The following is a 23,190-nucleotide window of genomic DNA, read 5'->3' on the forward strand; positions in this document are numbered from 1 at the left end:
TGCATTAAAATGATCAGAAGTGACAGTAAAAACCTTTATATTGTTCTAATTCAAATATGTTGTTTGTTTGAATCTATTAATTAAAGAATCCTGGGGAAAAAAATTATGGTTTCTACAAATGTAGCACCACAATTTTCAGCACGGATAATAATAGGAAATATTCGCATATTAGAATGATTTCTGAAGGATCATGTGAGACTGAAGACTGGAATTTTTTAACAATTAAATCATTAAACTGTAACATTATTTCACAATACTAAAGTATTTCTCAATAAATAAATGCAATTTCTCATCTTAATTTTTTTTTTTTTTTTTTTTTTTTTTAAGTCTTACTGATCCCAAACTTTTGAACTCTAAATAGTCAAAATGGCCGAAATACTAACATCACAAACAAACCATCAAATAGAATTCTTTGAAGTACTTCAGGATACCATATAAATGGAATTGAATATGATAGGTATATACAGTAGGGCTGTCAAACGTGTTATTTTCTGCGATTAAACATTTTTAACATGTTAAACAGAAAATATTAACACAAAACCTTTTTTCATGATTTTGGGAGAAAAACAGATGTGTGTCAGATCCACATCATGTGCATCAGGTCTTAAAGCTTTATACAGTGAAAACATTATTCAGTTTCTAGTATTTCTGAATGAATACTACTACAATACTACTGAAAATGTTAACACACTTTATTTAATTTGTATCTTAATTCTTTATTTGTGCTATCACTTATAATTTGTTGTTGACTGTTTACTTGTCTTTAAAAATGTTTGAAATGTATTATTATTAGTTAGGATAGTAGTTTTTGCTGTGGTATAAAAATTGGAATCACCATGGTCAGCCTGTCCCCTTCCACTAATGTGCCTGTCAGTCCCTATGTATTTATTTCTGTCTCATTTGTTTACCCCATGTTGCTTTTGGGGCCAAATGAGGAAACAGGGATGTGTTAATCCAGGGTCATATTTGGCAAACAGGTCTAATCTGAGGCCCCTGGAACAGAACAAACACCCACCCACACACCTTAACAAACACAGGCACACAATGTGCCAACTGTTAAAATCGGGAATAAACAATATGCCACAATAGCGAGACAAGATAAATCCTGTGAATTGCTGTCACAGACTGATGTTCATATAAACTCCTTCACATTCGGGAAAAAAAAAGTATTGGGAGTCATTCCAGTTATACAGTACATTTTGAGCTCTGTGTACGAAAAAAATGAACTGGCCTGAGGCTGTGTTGTAATTTAAGTATTTCAGGCACCTGCACTTTTTTAATTATTTACGTAATGGCAGGAAAACTAACAGGATGCTTAACAGGATAGAACCAAACTAGATGGAAATAAAGAGCTAAAGTTAGCCATTGCTCAGTGAGGGATTAGTTTACATGAGGGTGTAGACTTGAACTTGAAGTTAGCGACTCACGTAATTTTAATAAAAAGGATGGAATATTTTATTTAACAATCAACTAATATTAGAAAACATCACAGAATTTTATCAAAATAATCGTTAATACTCATGTGTGCGGTTGTTTTCCCTACTAAAAATGTCACTTCCTCGAGAATAATGCTGGCTTTTGTTAGTCAAAAGAACATTGTAAAAGCTAACAGGATGGAAAGAACAATAAATAATCTCACTCAATTTTCAGTTAATTAACTGATATAGTCATTAGAAAATTAAATAGTATGATTTCTAGTTTCAAATACTAGGTTTAATATGTTTTCCAAATATTTAAACACATATATTTAAATACAGCATGCAATAACACAACTTGGTCACTTGAGCTGCACAATGTCTTTGCAATAGATGACAAAATATAAAACCACGTGACCTCTGAAAACAAATTATGTGAGACATTCTCAGAACAACATTTTTCAACTACTTTCAACCAACTGGTGTCAGTCATTTTTAATTAATGTATATGTACAAGTCAATTCCACTCACGTGTATTTTAGTGTGCTCACTGTAGGTGTACAGATAATAACTTCCACCACTAATAAATAATACAACACAGTACTACATTATATGCTCATCCAAGCTAACGTAAATGTACAGTCAGGGACTGACTGATACTTTCTGAGAGCACATCAAAGCCTGTTTTGTCAACTATCCATACTACATAATCTATAGTCCATGGCTGAAACCATTTAAATTGTCATTGTATTTTTAATGATGTTTTGTTTAGCACACCTCAGCCAGCATCAGGCACAATATCCATCCACCATTCAATAGGACAATCTGTAACTGTATTTCTACATTGCACTCTCTTGTAGTTTAAAAAAATGCAGATGTATATGAAAAAAATAATTTATAAACTCATATACTCATTCATGCAATTGAGCTTCATTCCTTACTTGACCAATCTATTGTTGCCATTGTACAAAGGCTCTCATTCTTCAAAGCATGGAGTGTTTCTGTAGTAGGGGGCGGGGAGAGTGTTATCACAGTGAACTGAAAGCCTAGTGGCTCTTTTGATGTGCAGACAGACACAGACACTCAAAAAAAAAAAAAAAAAAAATCATACAGTGTGCATGTGCATTTAATGTTCTCAAAGTTGTCTATTTTCTATTTAGCCTATGTCACATTAATATTTTTTCCACATTGTTGGGCCTAACCAGTACAATGATATCTATGATTACACAAATATGAATAAAATATATACACACATGTCCTGAAGCAAAACCAGTTAAGAACGACACTTTCTGCATGAAACTTCCTTTCTTGAAACTTCTCCATGTGTGGACCCTTGTCTATGATTCATATGCAGTATTGAAGTACTGTCTGATAAGATTGGGATGCTCCCGACATTATGGGACAGAGGGAAAAAAAATCTACTTCCACTTCAGGCAGATGACTAGGCACTGTTTGCATTAGCCTGCTGGGAAATACTGCTCCGGCTCAACTCCAGTTACAGCCCAAACAACCAGAGCCGGCCTCTGTCTCGCCACAGTACAGTGCGAGCCCTTTCACATGCTGTCTGTGTTCACTTCCTCTTCTGCTGTCTTATATCTCGCAAAGATGTCATGTGTAATTGTTGTCTCTAGTGCTCTCTCTCTTTAAGCCTCTCAGAATGGGCTGTAGAATTATATTATATTATATGCAGAAAATGTAGATATAGAAGTTGCTAGCCTTTAAGTTTTTGTAATTGTCCCATTAAATATGCTGTAAGCAACTTTAGCTGTTCTGGAACTTCCAGCAGATTTTGCCACTTAATTAGACATGCCTCTTAAAAGATCAACAGGCAGAAAGTGACTCAAAGTCTTAAATTGCAAGTTTAACAGACACATCACAGTCCTCTTTTATTTTGTGCTTCTTAAAATTGGCTAAGCTTCATATTATCCACTCATCATCAAGGTTGTAAAGCATTACAGTACATATCATACTTTATGTTTACTGGCTTGGCTGATGAGTTTGCTTTATATTACAGAAACAAAATAATGACAAGTTACATCAAGAAAGACCTATGTACATTTCTGTTATTACGTCAAGCATTCTTGTAAGCCTCCTACACAATGTAACAAATACATCCCTTATGCTAGACTTTAATCAATTTAATATATTCATTAAAAGTAGAGCAAGAGGACATAATGGAATTATTATTTTACGACTCCCACATGGCACACAGACAAAACTCCCCAGTTAATACTCTAATAGACTACAGGAAACTATTTGACCATTTTACTCATGATGTTGTATCGTCTTAATTCTGTCTAACCAACTGGAATAGCTACAATTTTGCAACATTTAACGGCAACATATTTTTGTACCATAAATGCAAAATCAAGATATTGTGTGCGCAAAAACATGCTGTTTTTGTGTGTCCCTTTAAATGCAAATGAGCTGCTGCTCCCGGCCCGCTTTCCAAAAGAGGGTGAAGTTTTAACAGCTCGCACTTCAGTTGCTCAACATCAACAAAGCTGGAGAATCTCACACAGCCAAAATAATGATTGTCAGTAACGGTGTTCAGCCTTACATTGTTCAAACCGGAGTCGGACACTGATGGATTGACTCAGGAAGAAGTTACAACTTTTAGAATGCAACTGGACATTTCTAAACGGTTAGTGGATAAATTTATGTAGTTGCTGTGGAGTTGATTCAACTCATCGACTAGCATGTGCCGTCATCTTAATCTTTTGTGCAAAACCCATATGGACGCACACTATACATAGCGTACCTGGCTAAAGTGATTGCCATCAAATGCTGTGAATGGTCTAATATTTTTTTCCAAAATATCGCTCGGACAGAAACGCTCCTCTTTTAGCAATCGAGCTTGCCAGGGTCAACTTGCAGGCTATCCAAGCTAACAAGACTCTAAAGGGGCGATAATATTATAATAATATCCCCTTCCTATGTCACAAGGTTTTTTTTTCACATGCTTGCAGAGAAAGGCTTGCCAAAACAAAGTTACTGGGTTGTCCTTTTTCACGTTTTCTGGGTTGGTAGATGCACCGGGGACCCGATTATAGCACTTAAACACGGAAAAACCGTATCATTTTCATGATATGTCCCCTTTAAAACTAGTACAATGTAAAATATTATAATAATTTATATGTGCAGCTCTTTACAATCTATTTATTTCCTACAAGGCTAATTTTATCATCATGGAGAAATTCAGTGAAAATCCATTCTCGTTTCCCTGACATGGGGTTGGGTGGAGCCAAACCTCTGCTACAGGAAATACTATCACTACCACTGCCACTATTTAAAGCAGTCTATATGGCAGCCCTTCTATTTAAAAGCTCAGTCTAACCCCACCCAGACATTTCCAGGGTCACTAACAATTGGTGTCAGCTGAGCAGAGAAGTCACATAATCGGTAATAACACGGCTAATTGTCGTTTCAAATCAAAATGGATGGTGATTATTAAGGAACCACCAAAATAATGAGCAAGAGCATTTAACGGTCGAAAATGTGGTTACTATATACAGCATATGTGTGCTTAATGTGCATGAGAACACTGCATGCTACTGGGTTAGCAAAAAAGCAACACTAGCTGCATGTTGAAAATATGATAAAGCAGAAGTGTTTATTTTATTATTATGAACTTCTTGGAATCATGAGGTAACAAACATCAATACGGCCACATTCTGTCATGCTTTTGTAAAACTCAAATGATCTGTTGTGGGGATCCATATAGCTGACATTCATTTTCAATGATGAGAAGGTTTGGGAAGTCTGGGGTAGAAATTAAAGGATGGGAACAGGATGAGAAGAAAACCCTAGACTCTTACACGAGGAACCAATTACAGGGTCAATAATTGTTTCAAAATATCCCTGTAATGTAACAAGTTGCACAGTGAATGAATACAATGAAAGAAAGAGGCAACAGAAACAAGCAATTTTTAAATGCATTATAAACAAACACCTGATACCTGACGTTTGACTCAACCATCCGAAAAAGCCTTTCAATTCTTTTCATCCTCAGGGATGAGCATCTTAGTAGCCCAGCCCTACATGCATATAACCCTATACTAGGTATAGGGGTTATATAGGTATAACTAGGTATAACTTTCTGCATAAAATATGCAATTCATCCAAGTGGATATGGCAACTTCAACCAGACACGATTAGAGATAAAAAAAATTACTTGGGAGTTGAAGCCGGTGGAATTAGCTTCCTATTTTACACCTTCAGGTAATCCAGGCATGCCTAACCCCACTAAGCCTGTGCTAGCCACACTTAGAGATTCACCTTTATGTCACAGCTATTTGAGCCAACAGTGATTGTCACTCTTTGCTACTGCGTTACCTAACACTGAAAGCCCTGAGATCTGTCACTTGCACACGTTTGGTTTTCTATTGTGATGGGGACCTTTTTCATACTGAGCAAATCATCAATTCTATCTCCTAACCCTAAATCTAACACTCACAGAAATGATTCTGCAGTTTTAGGTTTTCAATAAGATATTATTTATTGTTTAAGAGTTTCCTCACAATATTACTTATTTTACCATCCTTGCAGGAACATTTAAGATGTTTAAGACCCAGAATGTAGGTAAAATCTGCATAATACTGTATTTAGCTTTAATATAATGTGTATTAAAAGACCTAATATAACATACACACTGAATGAGGAAGCAGCAAATGGTTTGTTCTGATGTTTCACACGCATGCCTCAATAAATTGCATAACACTTGCTTGTAATCCATATACAAGGGGTGGATGATACACATATGTGCCATTTTACTCTAGTCAAGGTAAATTGTACAAACAAATTAAGATTAAATCCCCTTAACTTATCATTATTCATCACATTTCAACAATTAGATTTGATCCAGCTTCTTTGTACACCAGAAACGCCACCGACCGTTCATGCAAAAGGACAGACAACGGTGTTTGGGAGCAGGTGACATGATACTGAGTTTATCTGATCCAGTGTTATAAATAAATGATATGTTCTCTTCAGGCCAACAGTTACATAAAAACCTCCATCACACATGTGAAACAAACCTCCAAAACACAGCTGACAGCGGCGTTCACATGCGCGCACTGAAATGCACATATGAACACCTCCCTTTAAAGAAATGGCCTTGAGCAGACACATGATTAAAAATGAGTGCTGCGTTACAGTATGATGTGTATGTATGTGTGTGTGAACTCCATATACAAAGAGAATTCTGAGGCGGCCAGCTGGGCACATAAGCCGTAACTGCAAAATCCAAATAATCCTTTACAAAGACAAGCCATCTAAAGGGGGGTGAGTCGAAAGCACAAAGAAAAGAAAAAAAAAAAAAACAGCAAATATGCCTGCTATTGTACATTAGAGTGCATAAGCATGTGTGTGTACATATGACATAAATTTACATGTGTGTGTGTGTGTTAGTGTGTGTCTATGTTTGAGATATCCAGCACCTTCAGTTCTATATTGAGTTACCGGAATGTCAAGCCACTCAAAATAGCCGGACAGCTTATGGCATTTAAAGCAATCACAAGCCGGGCCGTACACGCAACGAGAGGCAAACAGGAGGCAATAAGATAAAAATAGACCAAGCCCTCACCTTCCATCATGATTGCAGATTTGCATTCCTCTATCTCCAAGGAGCCTGAAACGGGAGGAGGGGAGGAGAGAAGCCCCTGGTTACCAGATGGAGAGATGTAAAAAAAAAACAGAGCACACTTCCAGCCTCCAAAACCCTTGGGTTTAAAGTCCCCGTGTCCCTCGTACGACGGGCCGTCGGATGTTTTAGGGCTCCGCGTTTAGGCCATGGATGCTGCTGCTAGTCACTGCGGCTGTGGTCTACACGATCACCAAAGGATGCTCAAAAGGGGGCAGGAAAAAAAGCAGAGTGGAGAGAGACAGAGAGAGAAGGAGGGAGGGAGGGAGGGATGGGGAGAGAGAGAAGCTGCTGGGAGGGAGGCTTGCTGAGGTCATAACTCAGCTCAGCCAATCCCGTGTGCACTGCTGCATGTCACATGGCGAGTGGTTCATCGCTTCTGTCAGTGTCCTCGCTGGGAATTCACATACGCAGACACACGCACGCACACACACACACACACACACTTGCACACAGCTTACCTTGTTATGGTGCAGCATGCCGCTCCTGCCAGAACAGAAAGGAACTGGATTAATGGCGCGTTGTGTGCCACACAGTTAAATACAGGAAACTGTCCATGTTGAGAACACACACACAGACTGAGATACTGTTTCTTCACGGTTACACGCTGAGGCTCAGCTGGCGGCCCGTGCCTGTGTCTCTCTGTGACAAATCAATTAATGTGACATTACATCTGACAGAAACAGTATAGCTGCCCCATGGAGGGAGGAGCCAGCACTCAATACACTGACTTGTGACAGGGGAGGAGGGGAGGAGAGAGAGCTGTGTGTTTGTGTGAGAGCTGGTGATTCATTTAATATGAGGAGGTGGGTCTCCCCCTTTGGATTACTAATGAAAAAACAAAAAAACAAAACAAAAAAAAAGGTTGGGTGGACTGACCTAAAAAGGGCAGATGATTTTGTAAGGAACATATCTGACTCAGTGTAACTAATTTAAACAATACAGGTTTAACAATACAATAAAAATGTACATGTAAAATTATGAACACTACCATTGAAGTCCGGTAAGAATTTCTTATGCTCAACAAGGCTGTGTTTATTTGATGAAAAATACAGTAAAAGTCATAATGTGAAATATTAATATGATTAAAAATATATTTTTTATTTTGTTTTTGTTTTAATATGTATTAAAATGTAATTTATTAATTTATTCCTGTGATGGCAAAGCTGAATTTTAAGCAGCCGTTATTCCAGTCTTTAGTGTCACATGATCCTTCAGAAATCATACTAATATGCTGATTTGGTGCTTAAGAAACATTTATTATTATTATTATCACACCTGAAAACAGTTGTGCTGCTTAATATTTTTGTGGACATTTTTACCTTAAAATCTTTGATGAAAAGAAAGATTAAAGAACATTATTTATTTGAAATATAAATCTCTTTTTAACATTATAAATGGCTTTAATGTCAATTTAATTGATAAACTTAAAGGATTAGTTCACTTTCAAATGAAAATTACCCCAAGCTTTACTCACCCGTGTTCAAACATGTGCTCCACGCGGCTCCGGAGGGTTAATAAAGGCATTCTAAAGTGAAGCGATGCGTTTGTTTAAAAAAAAAAAAAAAAACATATTTAGCAAGTTATGAAGTAAAATATCTAGCTTCGGCCAGACCGCCTTCCGTATTCAAGTTACGAAGAAAGTGTAAACTGGCGTTGCGTCAGTTTTTCCGCAAGTTGAATAGGGAAGGCGTAGGACGTAGCGTAAGCATTTTGAACTGCAAGAGTTTTACACTTTCTTCATACGTTGATATTTTACTTCATAACTTGTTAAATATGGATATTTTTTTTTTTACACAAATGCATCGATTTGCTTCAGAAGGAATTTATTAACCCCCCGGAGCTGTGTGGAGTATGTTTAATAGAGGGATGTGGATGGAGTCACTTTCTTCAGCTCATACTCGTGAACCCTGTTCAATGCCATTATAAAGCTCAGATGTGTCAAGATATTTATTAACATTTTTCTGATTGTGTTCATCAGAAAGAAGAAAGTCATATACACCTAGGATGGCTTGAGGGTGAGTAAAGCTTGGGGTAATTTTCATTTTAAAGTGAACTAATCCTTTAATGCATACTTGCTGAATAAAAGTACTTTCTTTAAAATGTACTTATGAATTTAAATTCATTTAAAAATGCGTTGAGGGCAATTTAACAAGGCCAGCAGAAAAAAATAAATAAATTGCTTTTGGTAAGATGCCTTGGCTATTTCAGTAGCAAAGAAATATCTGCAGCTAGAATAATGGAGCAACACTGAAACCACAAATAACAGAACAAACACGGCAAGCTAATGAAAATAATTAACATGAGCATATGAATGTTTTATCAGTATTAAGTTGTTTTAAACTGAGTTTCTCTCCTTAAGAACTGTAATAATACAAATATGTGTGTATTCTGTCGCTATTCTCAACCCTGACACACTCTTTATTTTCAGTCAGGCTTGGATAAGACATGAGACGCTGTTTCATTCTCAAGCCTCTGTTCACCTCAGTCATGCTCTGGTCCATGTGAGCATCTCTTTCCCTTATCGCTGTCTGTCTCTAGCGCCCTCTGTCTGTTGTCTTCCGCCTGTCTGAACACATTGCAAGCCATAAATGTCTAATTATTTATGTTGAACATTTACAAAAAAGTTGAGTATAGGGCCATAGTGACCCAGGCATTGACGGGGAGACATTTTTTTCAGTTTCAGCTTTTAAATTACATTTAGCTTCTTCTGAATCCTGAAAATGTGGTCAAATCCTCAGTCAGTATTATTCCTAATCAACACAGTTTGCCCTAAAACAAAACACATCCAGACTCACACCATCCTATTATAGCAGATGCTGCCTGTGTATCTCTCCCCTCCCCCACTCCATCCATTTTACCCCACCTCTATAACCCCCCTACACCTCCCAGTGGACCAGATCTTATCCTTCCAGTGTGCAGGTGCACATGTGTTTGTGTCTGTGTATTTACAAGTTGCTAAATAAAGCCTTAAGGTCTAATCCCTATGTTAATGCAGTAAACTAAAAGCACAAACTGTAATTTTTCTGTAACTCACTTTGACATGTAGTCAGTAGTGCTAAAGAAAACTGGCTGCTCTCTTAACAGCACAGGGAGAAAGAGCTGTACAGACAAACACACTATTTATAAGCTGAAACAACCCGAACTAAAGGGATGTTATTGCTGTGTGTAATATTATAACATTTAAATAGATTTAAAAAAAATCACATTGTTGTTTTACATTTTGATATATACATATATTAAATATTTCACATTACATTAGGCTGCATTTATTTGATCAAAATACATTAAAACAGTAATATTGTGAAATATAATTTCAATTTAAAATAACTATTTTCTATATTAATATATTTTGAAATGTAATTTACTTCTGTGATGGCAAAGCTGAACGTTCAGCATCATTACTCAGTACAAAATATTTGTCAAAGGATATTTGTGGGGATATTTGCGCCCCCAATATTTGCATATGCCAGCTCATGTTCAAGCATTAGACAAGGGCAGGACGTCTGGATGTGCACAGCTGAATCATCAGACTAGGTAAGCAAGCAAGGACAACAGCGAAAAATGGCAGATGGAGCAATAATAACTGACATGATCCATAATAACATGATATTTTTAGTGATATTGTCTTTCTAAATGTTTTGTTAGCATGTTGCTAATGTACTGTTAAATGTGGTTAAAGTTACCATCGTTTATTACTGTATTCACAGAGACAAGACTGTTGTTATTTTCATTTTTTAAACACTTGCAGTCTGTATAATTCATAAACACATCTTTATAAATCTCTCCAACAGTGTGTAATGTTAGCTTTAGCCACGGAGCACCATCAAACTCATTCAGAATCAAATGTAAACATCCAAATAAATACCATACTTATGCGATTAGACATGCTGCATGACGAACACTTTGTAAAGAACCATTTTGAGGGTTATATTAGCTGTGTGAACTTTGTTTATGCTGTTAAAGGCAAGCGCGAGCTCCGTGGGCGGGGAGCGTGAGCCTAAATGGGCTCATATTTAATGATGCCCCAAAATAGGCAGTTAAAAAAATGAATAAAAAAACATCTATGGGGTATTTTGAGCTGAAACTTCACAGACACATTCAGGGGACACCTTAGACTTATATTACATCTTTTAAAAAGACGTTCTATGGCACCTTTAAATGAAAGTGAGAAGAGGGAGGAAAGCTCAGGGAAGCAGACAAAAACAATAAACACAGTGTAGCTGTATCAGAAATAATCCTCTATCTCCTCACCCACTATTCCCTATATAATGTGAATTCGGACTCTGATACTGGAGATACTGTGAAGGTGTTGCAAACAGTTTTGTCACATACATGATTCCATTTGACGAGACACTTTTGTCAACTTTGAAGTGCATTATGGGATTGAAGGAGTAACCTATACAAAATCATAAAAAAAGTTTCAGAGAACATTGCGTGTGAATTCTTGGACTAAACATTATGTTTCTGGGAATTAAAACTGAGTTTACAATTAAAATTATTTTTAAAAAGACAATATATCAATATATCAATAAAATCATGACCTCTCAGGCATTTGTACTTGTATGTTATAAATTTGTACCTCTAATGCTTTCAAAACAGTGAGCATGATATATTAAAATTTAGCGTATGGATTCGGCAGGCATGTAGAGAGTGATGGATCTATGGCATCACTTTGTAGGCCAATCAGCAGTTAGCATCACGCTGGATTTTCCCATAGGCTTTTGGATTATTGCAAAAAATAAGCTCTGTGATCAACAAAAGTTTATGATACACATTTTGTCCATCAAGAACATTTTCACAGATGAACACAACTTGTATGAATTTTGAATCCAAAATGCAGTAGCCAGCAAAGAAGCAAAAAGCTAAACATACAGTAGGCTATAAGCGAACTACACGATTGTCGCTCAATTTCAACATTACCAACACTAAGCTTCCGACAACTCTTTCAGTCTTTATCTAAAATCATTTATCCTTAAAGTTTGAATTTGAATTTAAGAGCGCAGTTATAAGTATAACTAGGCTGTAAAAGTGGACTGATGCTGCGTTCCAGACAGATCGGAATTTGTATTTTCCCCACCTCCTTCTAGGAAATAATGTTTGGAACGCCACTCAAAGTTGGACAATCGGCGTGTGAACTCGGTACATCGATCTGCTCCGACCTCAGTGAGACACGTCATTTGACGTCACTTCCAAGATGTCAATAAGTCCTGCTTCCAATGAGCATAAACGTAAAAACAAACTTTAATGTTAGACATTACGTTTATGTAATGATACCTTTGTTTTTGCTTTTTCATCAGCTGTTCTCAAAGCGATTTATGTTATTTTTATTCTGTAACTGGCACAAAAACATGATATGCTCTCATTGTGTCATGGCGACATCATGTGGTCAATATGTGAATGTAATGTGTGATGACTGGAATTCACTGAGGTCTGAAGTGGGACATTTAATTTGGGATATTCCCAGGTCCCAACCTCATCTGGAATGCAGCATGTCCTGTACGGCATCCGTAGTCCAATTTGGCCACTTGTTAGCAATGTAACAGTTTGAAAAAAAAATCACAGGTAGGTTAATACTGATGTACAGTGCTCAGCGTAAATGAGTACACCCCCTTTGAAAAGGAACATTTTAAACAATATCTCAATGAACACAAAAACAATTTCCAAAATGTTGACAAGACTAAGCTTTATACAACATCTGTTTAACTTATAACATGAAAGTAAGGTTAATAATATAACTTAGAGAACAAAATTTTCAGTTTTACTCAAATTAAGGTGATGCAAAAATGAGTACCCCCTCACTAAAAGTCTCTGGAGCACAGCTAAATTTTAGACTACAAATGTCTCATTTAACAAGAATTCAACCACAGGTGAGTCTAATTATTCATTACACAGGTGTCCAGCAGACAGATGACTATAAAAGGGTGTTAAAACCCCTTCCCATTTCATGCTGTCAGAAATGGCACCACATGGAAGAGATATGTCAAAGACCAGAGAAAGAAAATATTTTTTTTACACCAGAAAGGTGAAGGCTACAAGAAGATCAGCAGAGCTTTACTTATCAGTCAGAATACTGTAGCAAAAGTGGTACAAAAATTTACAAAAGATGGAACTGCAACCATCTCACAGAGACGTCCAGGTCGTCCACGGAAGGTAACACCTCGACAGGAGCGTCTTCTGATGAGTTTGGCTGAAGAAAATCGGCATGCAAGTTCACTGCAGTTATCTAAAGAAGTAGAAAGCCAAACTGGGGTGACTATTTCCAGTGACACAATACGGCGTACACTGCAGAGGAATGGCATGCATGGGTGCCGTCCACGAAAAAAGCCTCTCCTAAAGCCCAGGCACAAAAAAACCCGCCTAGAGTTTGCCAGGGCCCATGCTGACAAAGATGAAGACTACTGGGACTCTATACTCTGGAGTGATGAGACCAAGATAAATGTTTTTGGAACTGATGGCTTCAAAACTGTATGGCGTCGCAAAGGTGAGGAATACAAAGTAAAATTCATGATGCCTACAGTGAAACATGGTGGTGGCAGTGTCCTTATGTGGGGCTGCATGAGTGCTGCTGGTGTCGGGGAGCTGCATTTCATTGATGGCATCATGAATTCACAGATGTACTGCTCTATAGTGAAAGAGAAGATGCTACCATCACTCCGTGCTTCTGGTCGTCGTACACTTTTTCAACATGACAATGATCCTAAACACACATCTAAGGCCACTGTTGGATTTCTGAAGAAGAACAGGGTGAAAGTGATTCAGTGTCTCCTGATCTGAACCCAATTGAACACCTATGGGGAAATCTGAAGAGACAAGTTGAGCATCACTCTCCATCCAGCATCCAGTCTCTAAAAGAGGTCATTCTTGAAGAATGGAAAAAGATGTTACAAAATGTCGCCAACTTGTTCATTCCATGCCTAGAAGACTTGGTGCTGTCATTAAAAATTATGGAGGCCATATAAAGTACTAGATGTAGTAGTTTTTGTTGTGGGGTGTACTCATATTTGCATCACCCTAATTTGAGTAAAACTGAAAAATGTGTAATCTAAGTTATATTATTAACCTTACTTTCATGTTATAAGTTAAACAGATGTTATATTAAACTTAGTCTTGTCAACATTTTGGAAATTGATTTTGTGTTCATTGAGATATTGTTTAAAATGTTACTTTTCAAAGGGGGTGTACTCATTCACGCTGAGCACTGTATTTTATGTCATAGAATAAAGCGTGAAAGTACCTTGAGCTTGTGTTAACCACAGACATAATTTTAGACATTTAACCAAAAACCTATTAAAAAAATCCATTGACTTTGGAACCGGAAGTGCTAAAATGCTAACGCGTTTCTGGGGTTTTGGCCTACAAAAATGCGTCATAGGTCCACCACTCTTAGGGGTACTTGGGGTGCCTGAGCCCTGCCCAGCTCTACAGCATCCAACAACTTTAAAATGTAAATATGTGGTGAAAAATGGAACTCCAGCGTGCTCTAATTTAGAGCCATTTGTGCAGATTTCACAGTGCCCCGCTTATTTTCGCGTTACCTTATGTAAACCTTGCTCCAGACCAAGACGTTATACAGTCTGCTTCAGCTATGTTTATATTAGTCAGCATCAGGTCAGTAGCTAGTTAGTATGTCTGTTCTTCATATATATATCAAATTAATGAAAGTTTAAATGTGCTAATTTGAATAGCCTTTATATAGTTGTTTTTGTTTTTTGTAACAGTCTAAAACAACATTCTGAGGCAATTAAAACTACATTAAGGCAATACTAAGATGCCTGTTAATCAAAATTAGAGCGCCACCCTCAGGCTGAATGACGCATCCAGGGACGATAGACCTCTGCCAAAAGTGTCTCTCTGCATGTGTTCAGCAAATATAAAGAGTTGTGCTGCTTAGAATATAAAGCTCACAAAATGTTTATCATCAACTAGCGCTAAGACCCAGAATCTGCCCTACCCAAATTTATGGTCAGGAGCAGCTATTGCTAAGCTATACAAAAATAGCACATCACTAACAGGTTATTATGAGAGGGAACACAATGACATTGAGACACAGAGTAACACACATATGTGCACATACACACATACAAAAGGATAATATACCTCAGCAATGCAATTTTAATAACTATCCAGTAAGAGGTTCTTTAGTCGTCTTTATCAATGTCCATTAGACACAATCAGCAGCGTCTCTTGGTGCTAAATAAAGAGATGAAAGAGAGTGAGATGGAGAGTGTCAAAGAAGCTGGAAGCAGACAGACAGCAATCTGAAACATGAAAGAACAGGCAGGACAGAACAGTCCAATTACTTCTCTGCAGAGGACAAACACTAGAAACACATTGACAGCAGGAACCCAACAGAATACACACATATACAGTACAACCACAGATATAAAACGCAACACAGCGATCTGCATGAACAAACCTTATCATACAAAAACATTTACATTAAAAAGAAAAAAAAACATTTGAATAAAAAACCAACAGCTAAAACTACCTGTAGCTCAACTGACAGAGCACGATACTAACAACAACAATGTCATTGATTTCATTCTCAAAATATGAATGTTGATACACTGTAAGTTGCTTTGGATAAAAGCATCCAAAAACATAAATATAAATGAATCTGTCCCCTGCTGTTGGCTACTTGTCACTGCATCCAAAGTAAATAAAACAGGATAAGCTGTCCATGATAATTTTGCTTCTGGGCCTGTTTTGGCATATTCATGATGTGTCTGTTAAAGATCTCAGTTATGTAATACAGCTCTTTGGACATGCCAGAGTCAGTGACACTGTGTATGTGTGTGTGTGTCTGTGTGTGTATAGAGTTAACCAACTGGACAGCAACTTGAAAGGTCATGTTCCTTTTTAACATTTTGTTAATTTGAACCTGTAATTATCCAATCATTTAAAATTAATTTATAATTCAAGTATATTTAATAAAGATCTGAAGAAAATAATCCTCTCTAATGACTTGTTTCAATAAAGTGCCAGTTCATGGGTTTCATTTGCTAAAAAGTCAATTTAGTGAGTAACCTAAAAATATTTTCAACATAAAAAGTTCATAAAATAAAATAATATAATAAAAATAAATAGTTAGAAAGTTAATCCTTGAATAATATCAATAAAATGGAATTCTGGGCCATGAATAGCACTCTATTTTAACTCTCTCTGCAATGTGCAAAATGCTCAGTTTCCAAATTTTCCATATGCATGGAATATGTGGATGACAGACTGCATCTGCAAAAATGTGTAGTATATAATATAACTGAGCACACTGTGTGTAATACTGTATCCCACAATGCAATGCACTTGACCTGATCTAACCCAACCTGACCTTACATTTCAGTCTGGCAAAAATATCAACTAATATAATAAACTATATATATATATATATATATATATATATATATATATATATATATATATATATATATATATATATATATATATATATATATATACATACACAGTACAGTCCAAAAGTTTGGAACCACTAAGATTTTTAATGTTTTTAAAAGAAGTTTCGTCTGCTAACCAAGGCTACATTTATTTAATTACAAATACATTAAAAACAGTAATATTGTGAAATATTATTACAATTTAAAATAACTGTTTTCTATTTGAATATATTTCACAAAGTAATTTATTCCTGTGATGGCAAAGCTGAATTTTCAGCATCATTACTCCAGTCTTCAGTGTCACATGATCCTTCAGAAATCATTCTAATATGCTGATCTGCTGCTCAAGAAACATTTAATGTGTACAATTGTACAAAATATTTGTGTACAATATTTTTTTTCAGGATTATTTGATGAATAGAAAGTTCAAAAGAACAGTGTTTATCTGAAATCTAATCTTTTGTAACATTATAAATGTCTTTACTGCCACTTTTGATTGATTTAATGCATCCTTGCTGAATAAAAGTATTCATTTCTTTAATTTCTTTTAAAAAAAAATAAAAATAAAAATTCTTACTGACCCCAAACTTTTGAACGGTAGTGTATAATGCTACAGAAGCTTTGCATTTCAGATAAATGCTGTTCTTTTGAACTTTCTATTCATCAAGGAATCCTGAAAAAAAAGTACACAACTGTTTTCAACATTGAAAATAATCAGAAATGTTTATTGAGCAGCAAATCAGCATATTAGAATGATTTCTGAAGGATCATGTGACACTGAAGACTGGAGTAACGATGCTGAAAATTCAGCTTTGCATCACAGGAATAAATTAATTTGTCAAATATATTTAAATAGTACACAGTTATTTTAAATTGTAATAATATTTCACAATATTACTGTTTTTTTTTACTGTATTTTTAATTAAATAAATGTAGCCTTGGTGAGCAGATGAAACTTCTTTTAAAAACATTAAAAATCTTAGTGGTTCCAAACTTTTGGACTGTACTGTACATTATATATTGTATGCAGTATGCAGTTCTGGTCTTGGTCATGTGAAAGAGCCATTACACCAAGTTTTGAACAACACAGTGAAACACTGCCACCTTGTGCTATTCAATGTAACTTACAGCGGCCAGCTTGCCAACATGACACATTCACTAATTAAACCAAATTAAAAGCATATTATTTTAAATCAAATAACTATAATAGATATCACTATAACCCCACTCTTGATGTTCTTTATCTTCTGTTTCCTCCTGAGTGAATTATCCAGGAAAATGAATGCAGCATATGGTACAGGGAAGATGAATCTGCAATTTAATGGAACAGAAACTGTTTTCCTTACATCAGAAAAATAGCCGTAGTGAGATTTTTAATTCAAACAGTGCTAAGAATACAACAGAGATTACACGTCCATATATGTCCACTGAAAACTAATTAAGGGAATTTTTGGGTGCTGTTGGTATTTATTCAACCTACTTGAGTTATGTACAAATGAAAGTGCCTTTTGCTGCCAGACAAGGCCTAGTTATTAGTGAAAGCCGCATACTTTGTAAAACACCTCTCAATGTTTCATGAGAGATTCAAGTTATGCTGACACTATTCTGTCATAACAAGGTTTTGGGCAAATATAATGGGATGGGAGAGAATTAAAAAAAAAGAGAGCCAGCTGTGATATTCTCAAGTCTTCCCTCTCCATCATCCCACTCTCTTACATCTCGGTTTTTCTCCTGCATTTCTCTCCTCCTCTACATTTGCTGACCTACTTTCCCCCTCAAGCGTTTTTTTTAGTCTCCAATAGATGGCAGACAGGCTCTGGGCATCTGGATCACTAGTCTTCACGTACATGCATGCACACTAGCAGCCACAAACTGATTTAGAAGCAGGCGAGTCCATGTGCTGGGTGTGCACCTGTTAGGCCTTAATTGTGCAGTAAATGGCTGCTTATCTGAGGATCTTCTTAGGGTGTGCTCTACATGTAAACGTGTAATTCTGCCACAGTGCTCCAAGAGTCAAAAATGGGTCGTCAAGTGCTGCTGAGTTCAAAACCACCCACAACCGCCCTTCTCACTGGGTGTGATTGTCCCTCAAGACAAAGTCCACCCATAGGCGTTGCTAAATCCCTATTTCTAGTCAGTGGCGATCACAGGAGACATAGGGGGGCAATGTTTGACACTGCGTTTCTCATACGAACACATTATATAATATACAACATTTTTAATTTATAGTTTCAATAAAATTTTTTTAAAAATATTTTTTTTTTACATTTCAGCAAGATTTAAACTTACAACATTTTACATAGATTTTTTTAAGGTACATTATAATGTGATGCTTAAAATCACTTGTAGCACATTAATTGATTGATTTTACAGTAATTCTCATTTTATTTTTATTTTGGAAAAAAAAATAATACTTTTATTCAGCAAGTACATATTTAAATTAATCAAAAGTGACTGTAAAAACTTTTACATTGTTACTAATGATTTCTATCTCAAATAAATGCTGTTCTTGATGAATGAACTTTCCATTTATTAAAGAATCTTGAACAAAATGTTTCCACAAAAATATTAAGTTGTTTTCAACATTGATATAATAAGAAATGTTTCTTGAGCACCAAATCAGCATATTAGAATGATTTCTGAAGGATCATGAGACACTGAAGTCTGTAATGGCTGCCCAAAATTCAGCTTTGCCATCACAGGAATAAATTACTTTTTTTAATTTTTTTATAAAGTTTTGTAATATTAAAATACAAAAAAAGTTATTTTAAATTGTTATGATATTTCACAATATTACTGTTTAAATAAACACATCCTTGGTGAGCATAAAAGACTTATTTCAAAAACATTTTAAAAATCTTATTGTCCCAAAACTTTTTAACTATTTAAGCAAAATAATAACGTATTTTAATATCAGCCGTAACATAATCATCTGTATCAATCAGTTTCTGAGAATGGCATTTTAATAATGCAGAGGCGTTGACACCAGATTATATCTTTAAAAACTCACTGGCATAACCAAAGGACAATTTCCAGTAAAAGATGTAAAAATAGTTCATTATAACTTCATATCTTTTCATCTTAGTCAGAACCATTAGAGCTAATGAACAAAGGAGTGATTTTTGCGGGTCACTCGCTGACCTGAAACCCAAACAACTTTTAAAACCATCAAAGTTACAGTCTCAAGATGCTTAAAATAATTCTAGTTTTTTTAGAGGCTTAAGTCTCATTTGACCCTTTTTCTGTATTTTAGGCTTGATATTCAGCATTTGTTGCAGATATGAGATGCTGCAATCTGCTTTAAAAGCTTTTGGTCACCAAGAAGGCAGGAAGTGAGCTGATGAGGGTGTGTGAAAGTGTGAGACGACCCTTGTCCGTCTTATACAGGGCATTGCTTGGCAAACTGCACGTAGGCAAAGGAGAAGAGCAGACGGGCACGTCGCTAATCTGTGCCATCGCTCTGCAACAGGAATGTTGTTTTGGTTTAGGTCACTCCTGTAATCATCGTCGCTCATCGGCAACGGAACTAGAGTCAGGGTTACAAAAAGCTTATGAAGACGTGGGGACTTTCCACACGTGCAGACGTGTCTAACAGTTACCCTTTAGTTTTGGGTTCAAGAGAGGCTATAACTTCATAAGTGTGTGCTGATCTCAGTGCAAGCTAGTCTGAATCAGCAAGGCTTATAAATGCTGTGAGGAGACATGGTGACCATCACGTTCTAGACTTGCAGATAGCAAAATCTTTGTTGCAAGTCTGTCTGAAAGTGCAGACAGAAACGTCATGCCAATTCAGACTGGCGTGCCCTCTCAGATTTTTGAGCCAAATGTATTTTTAATGCAACTCCCTTGTGTCTTCGATAATTAAGTTGCAAAATTTTTATACTGTAGATTAAAAAAAAACACTGTGGCGGATATCACATATTCACATGGATAAGACCAGACAATTAAATCAGATCACACTTTCTACAGATAACTACTATTTTAACAGATTGGCAGCCTTATGTCAAAACTCATTGAATTTTTATTTTTTATTTTTTCCTGTGGAACACAAAATGAATTACTATTATTATAAAAATGCTCTCATTCATAAAACAAAAGCATACATGCCCATCACTGGCTGTAAAGTTCAGTTGCAATTATGTTTGGTGTAAGTAAGTTAGTAAATTAAAAAATATATATATTTATTTTACAACAAATATATAATTATAATATAATAAAATATAAAATTAGCAGGGTCACCATCAGTCAGTCTAGGAAGACACTAAGCTATAGGTAAAAAGGCTTAAAGGGCTCTCAATAACTGCACGTTCAACAAACCCTTTCATTTCCCGATCTTACCCCTGACTTTTCTCACTTTCCTATCAAATACAGGCATAAAAAGCTCTTAATATAAAACCCCTATGATCACAGTAATAGCAGTATTAAATTTTAATATATTTTACTTCTATTTCTGTTAGTGCCAATAATCTCTTCCCTTGTTCTCAAAATGTCTCCCCATACAATAGTAAAAAAAGATGTATAACTAAGATTAAAGAGCTTGGGGACATATGAGAATTAGGAATGACCTAATAAGAGCCACGTACTTTAAATCAATGTATTTTTACTTTATTAAAGAATCATCTAAAATTAGTTCAATTTTTAAATACTTTACATCTACCAGTTCTTATCATAACCAACTCATGCTATCATTGATATATATTTTGGGGAAATATCTAATCAAACTGGCTGCTAAAAAATAAGTAAAGAATAATGTAAATTGAGCCAGTCATTATCACAAATAAATCCAGACAGGGTGATCACGATGCAGACGGAAGCAGAGGAGTGTTGCATCATTCTGAAGGAGATTTTTTTGCGATAATGACTGGCTGACTGTACCTGTATGACGTCTTGGTGAATGAATAAACAAATGGTCATGAAATACTGATATGATTTTTTTTTTTTTTTTTTTTTTTTTTTTTTTTAATGAGAAGAAAGTGCCAAAGAGCCATGACTGCTTGCCTGGAACAGCAGTCAAATTTACAGTATAGAGGTCATTATACAAAAATATTGCACTACAGAATGCCGCAATTGAGCAAGCTGCACAACAATGACAAATTCATATTCTAAAGATTTTTGTAATGTTCACTCACAGGATTTATACATACATAGAATGTCATATGCATTGACTGGCCTTAAGAGCACAGCTGAGAACGAGACAGTGGAAAAGTTTTGCACACCACTCTTATAATTTAAATTCTCTAGAGAGGGTCTCAGTTTAGGACCTCTAATGGTTTGGTGTGGTGTCATTATACTGTATGTGTGTGTGTGTGTGTGTGTGTGTGTGTTTGTATATATTTAGTTTTACTCACAGTAGTTAGCGGTTCTGGATGGGACCCTAGACCTGAATAAACAAGGCAGTAAATGTACTTTTGTACCCCTCCCCTGATCTCATTTCCCGCATCTCCCTCACTCTACACCTAAAGCAGAGCAGTATATTTCCCATAAACTGGGCACATTAACAGCATAGGCTAGTGTGTGGTTAACATTATATGTTATTTATATAAAGACAAGGTAAACACTACTACTTGAAAAATATGATTATATTGTTAATCAAACAAAAGTGTCATTATTTAGCTGAAGTCAGTTCAATGTTTATACAATTCAGTTCAATTACAGTGTCGATGTTGCAAAATTCAAAGTCGTATCAGCTATAAAGCAGCACTGCGGAAAACAGTGGTTTTGTTCTTGAGTATTAGCACTAGTAGAGAATACTGTAAAGTACGATGTCTTTACATGGATTTTGTTCAAGATAAGGGGTATAAGATATATATATTTATTTAATTTAAGTGATGGCTTTGTATGTACCATTCCCATTATCACTTAATATCATTTCATGTTATAAAATGGAGCTCGTACACCTTGACTCTCTGGCATACCCTTCATTATTGAACTGCATCTATGACCGGATTACTTCAAGACAGGTCACTATAATGTGGGTTGTGCGTATGTAGTGACGGAGAAGTGCTAACTGGCACAAATAACCAGGTCTCATTAATAGATGTGGGACTTCTCAAGCTAAATAAATGCACAGTGAACTGACACTTTTGAACAAGCTCTATTTCTAGGCTTAGAGGAAGAATCACTTCCGCCGTATGAGCCTCTGATGGACCCTGCGTTGGTTAGGTCAATCGTGGGGGTCGGATCTTGTGGGACTAGAGAGGTAGAAGGAGAGATACCCAGCAGAAACACTAGGGAACCTGTATGTAGGGCACTCCTACACACTAAAAATCTGCACTGACACATGAAAGAGAAACGATTGCGCCTGCTCTTCTCCTTCAGGCACTGAGGCAAAGCATAGGAGCTGTAAAGGAACACACAATGAAGCTGGCAGAGACTATGCTTGTAGGTAATCTGGCTCATTTAGGGCCTGTTAACTAGCATGTGATAGAGCATTTTGAAAAGATGCTGTTACATGCGCAAAGACACTATGAAGAGATTAAAATGGGTTTCCTTTCCTTTGTTTTCTTAACAAGAACTGTATGAGTATATAAAGCTCAACCCACTCAAAGACTGAATCATAACCTGAAACATAGCTCACCAAGAATATTCCAGCATCTTTCATTATGCTTTTCATCCGGAAAAGCTAAACAGTAATGATTTCCTCTGCTGGCCAAGTCAGACCAGTTCAAAATGGTTCTTGCCCTACCGACATCTACAAAACAAACTAAAATAAAAATCTATATGTGTGATAAAAATCTGT

General features: G+C 36.1%; 1 protein-coding gene across 26 annotated transcripts in view; it reads right to left on the reverse strand.

Moving 5' to 3' along the window:
• The window catches only part of sgip1a (SH3GL interacting endocytic adaptor 1a), a 98,757-nt gene that overhangs the window by 64,387 nt on the left and 11,180 nt on the right, over positions 1-23,190 (reverse strand). For 20 of the 26 annotated variants that reach the window (XM_048199861.1, XM_048199868.1, XM_048199859.1 and 17 more), the window contains 2 exons: positions 7,518-7,542; positions 7,000-7,044 (listed from right to left, as the gene is read on the reverse strand). In XM_048199861.1, the coding sequence (XP_048055818.1) occupies positions 7,000-7,009 (10 nt within the window). In that variant the 5' untranslated portion in view covers positions 7,010-7,044; positions 7,518-7,542. Of the gene's footprint in view, positions 1-6,999; positions 7,471-7,517; positions 7,543-7,629; positions 7,703-9,539; positions 9,626-15,156; positions 15,250-23,190 lie in introns of those variants that run through there. The other 6 variants (XM_048199878.1, XM_048199877.1, XM_048199852.1 and 3 more) reach the window with 5 other exon arrangements.

The sequence above is a fragment of the Megalobrama amblycephala genome, linkage group LG8, assembly GCF_018812025.1.
Source record: "Megalobrama amblycephala isolate DHTTF-2021 linkage group LG8, ASM1881202v1, whole genome shotgun sequence".
NCBI lineage: Eukaryota > Metazoa > Chordata > Actinopteri > Cypriniformes > Xenocyprididae > Megalobrama > Megalobrama amblycephala.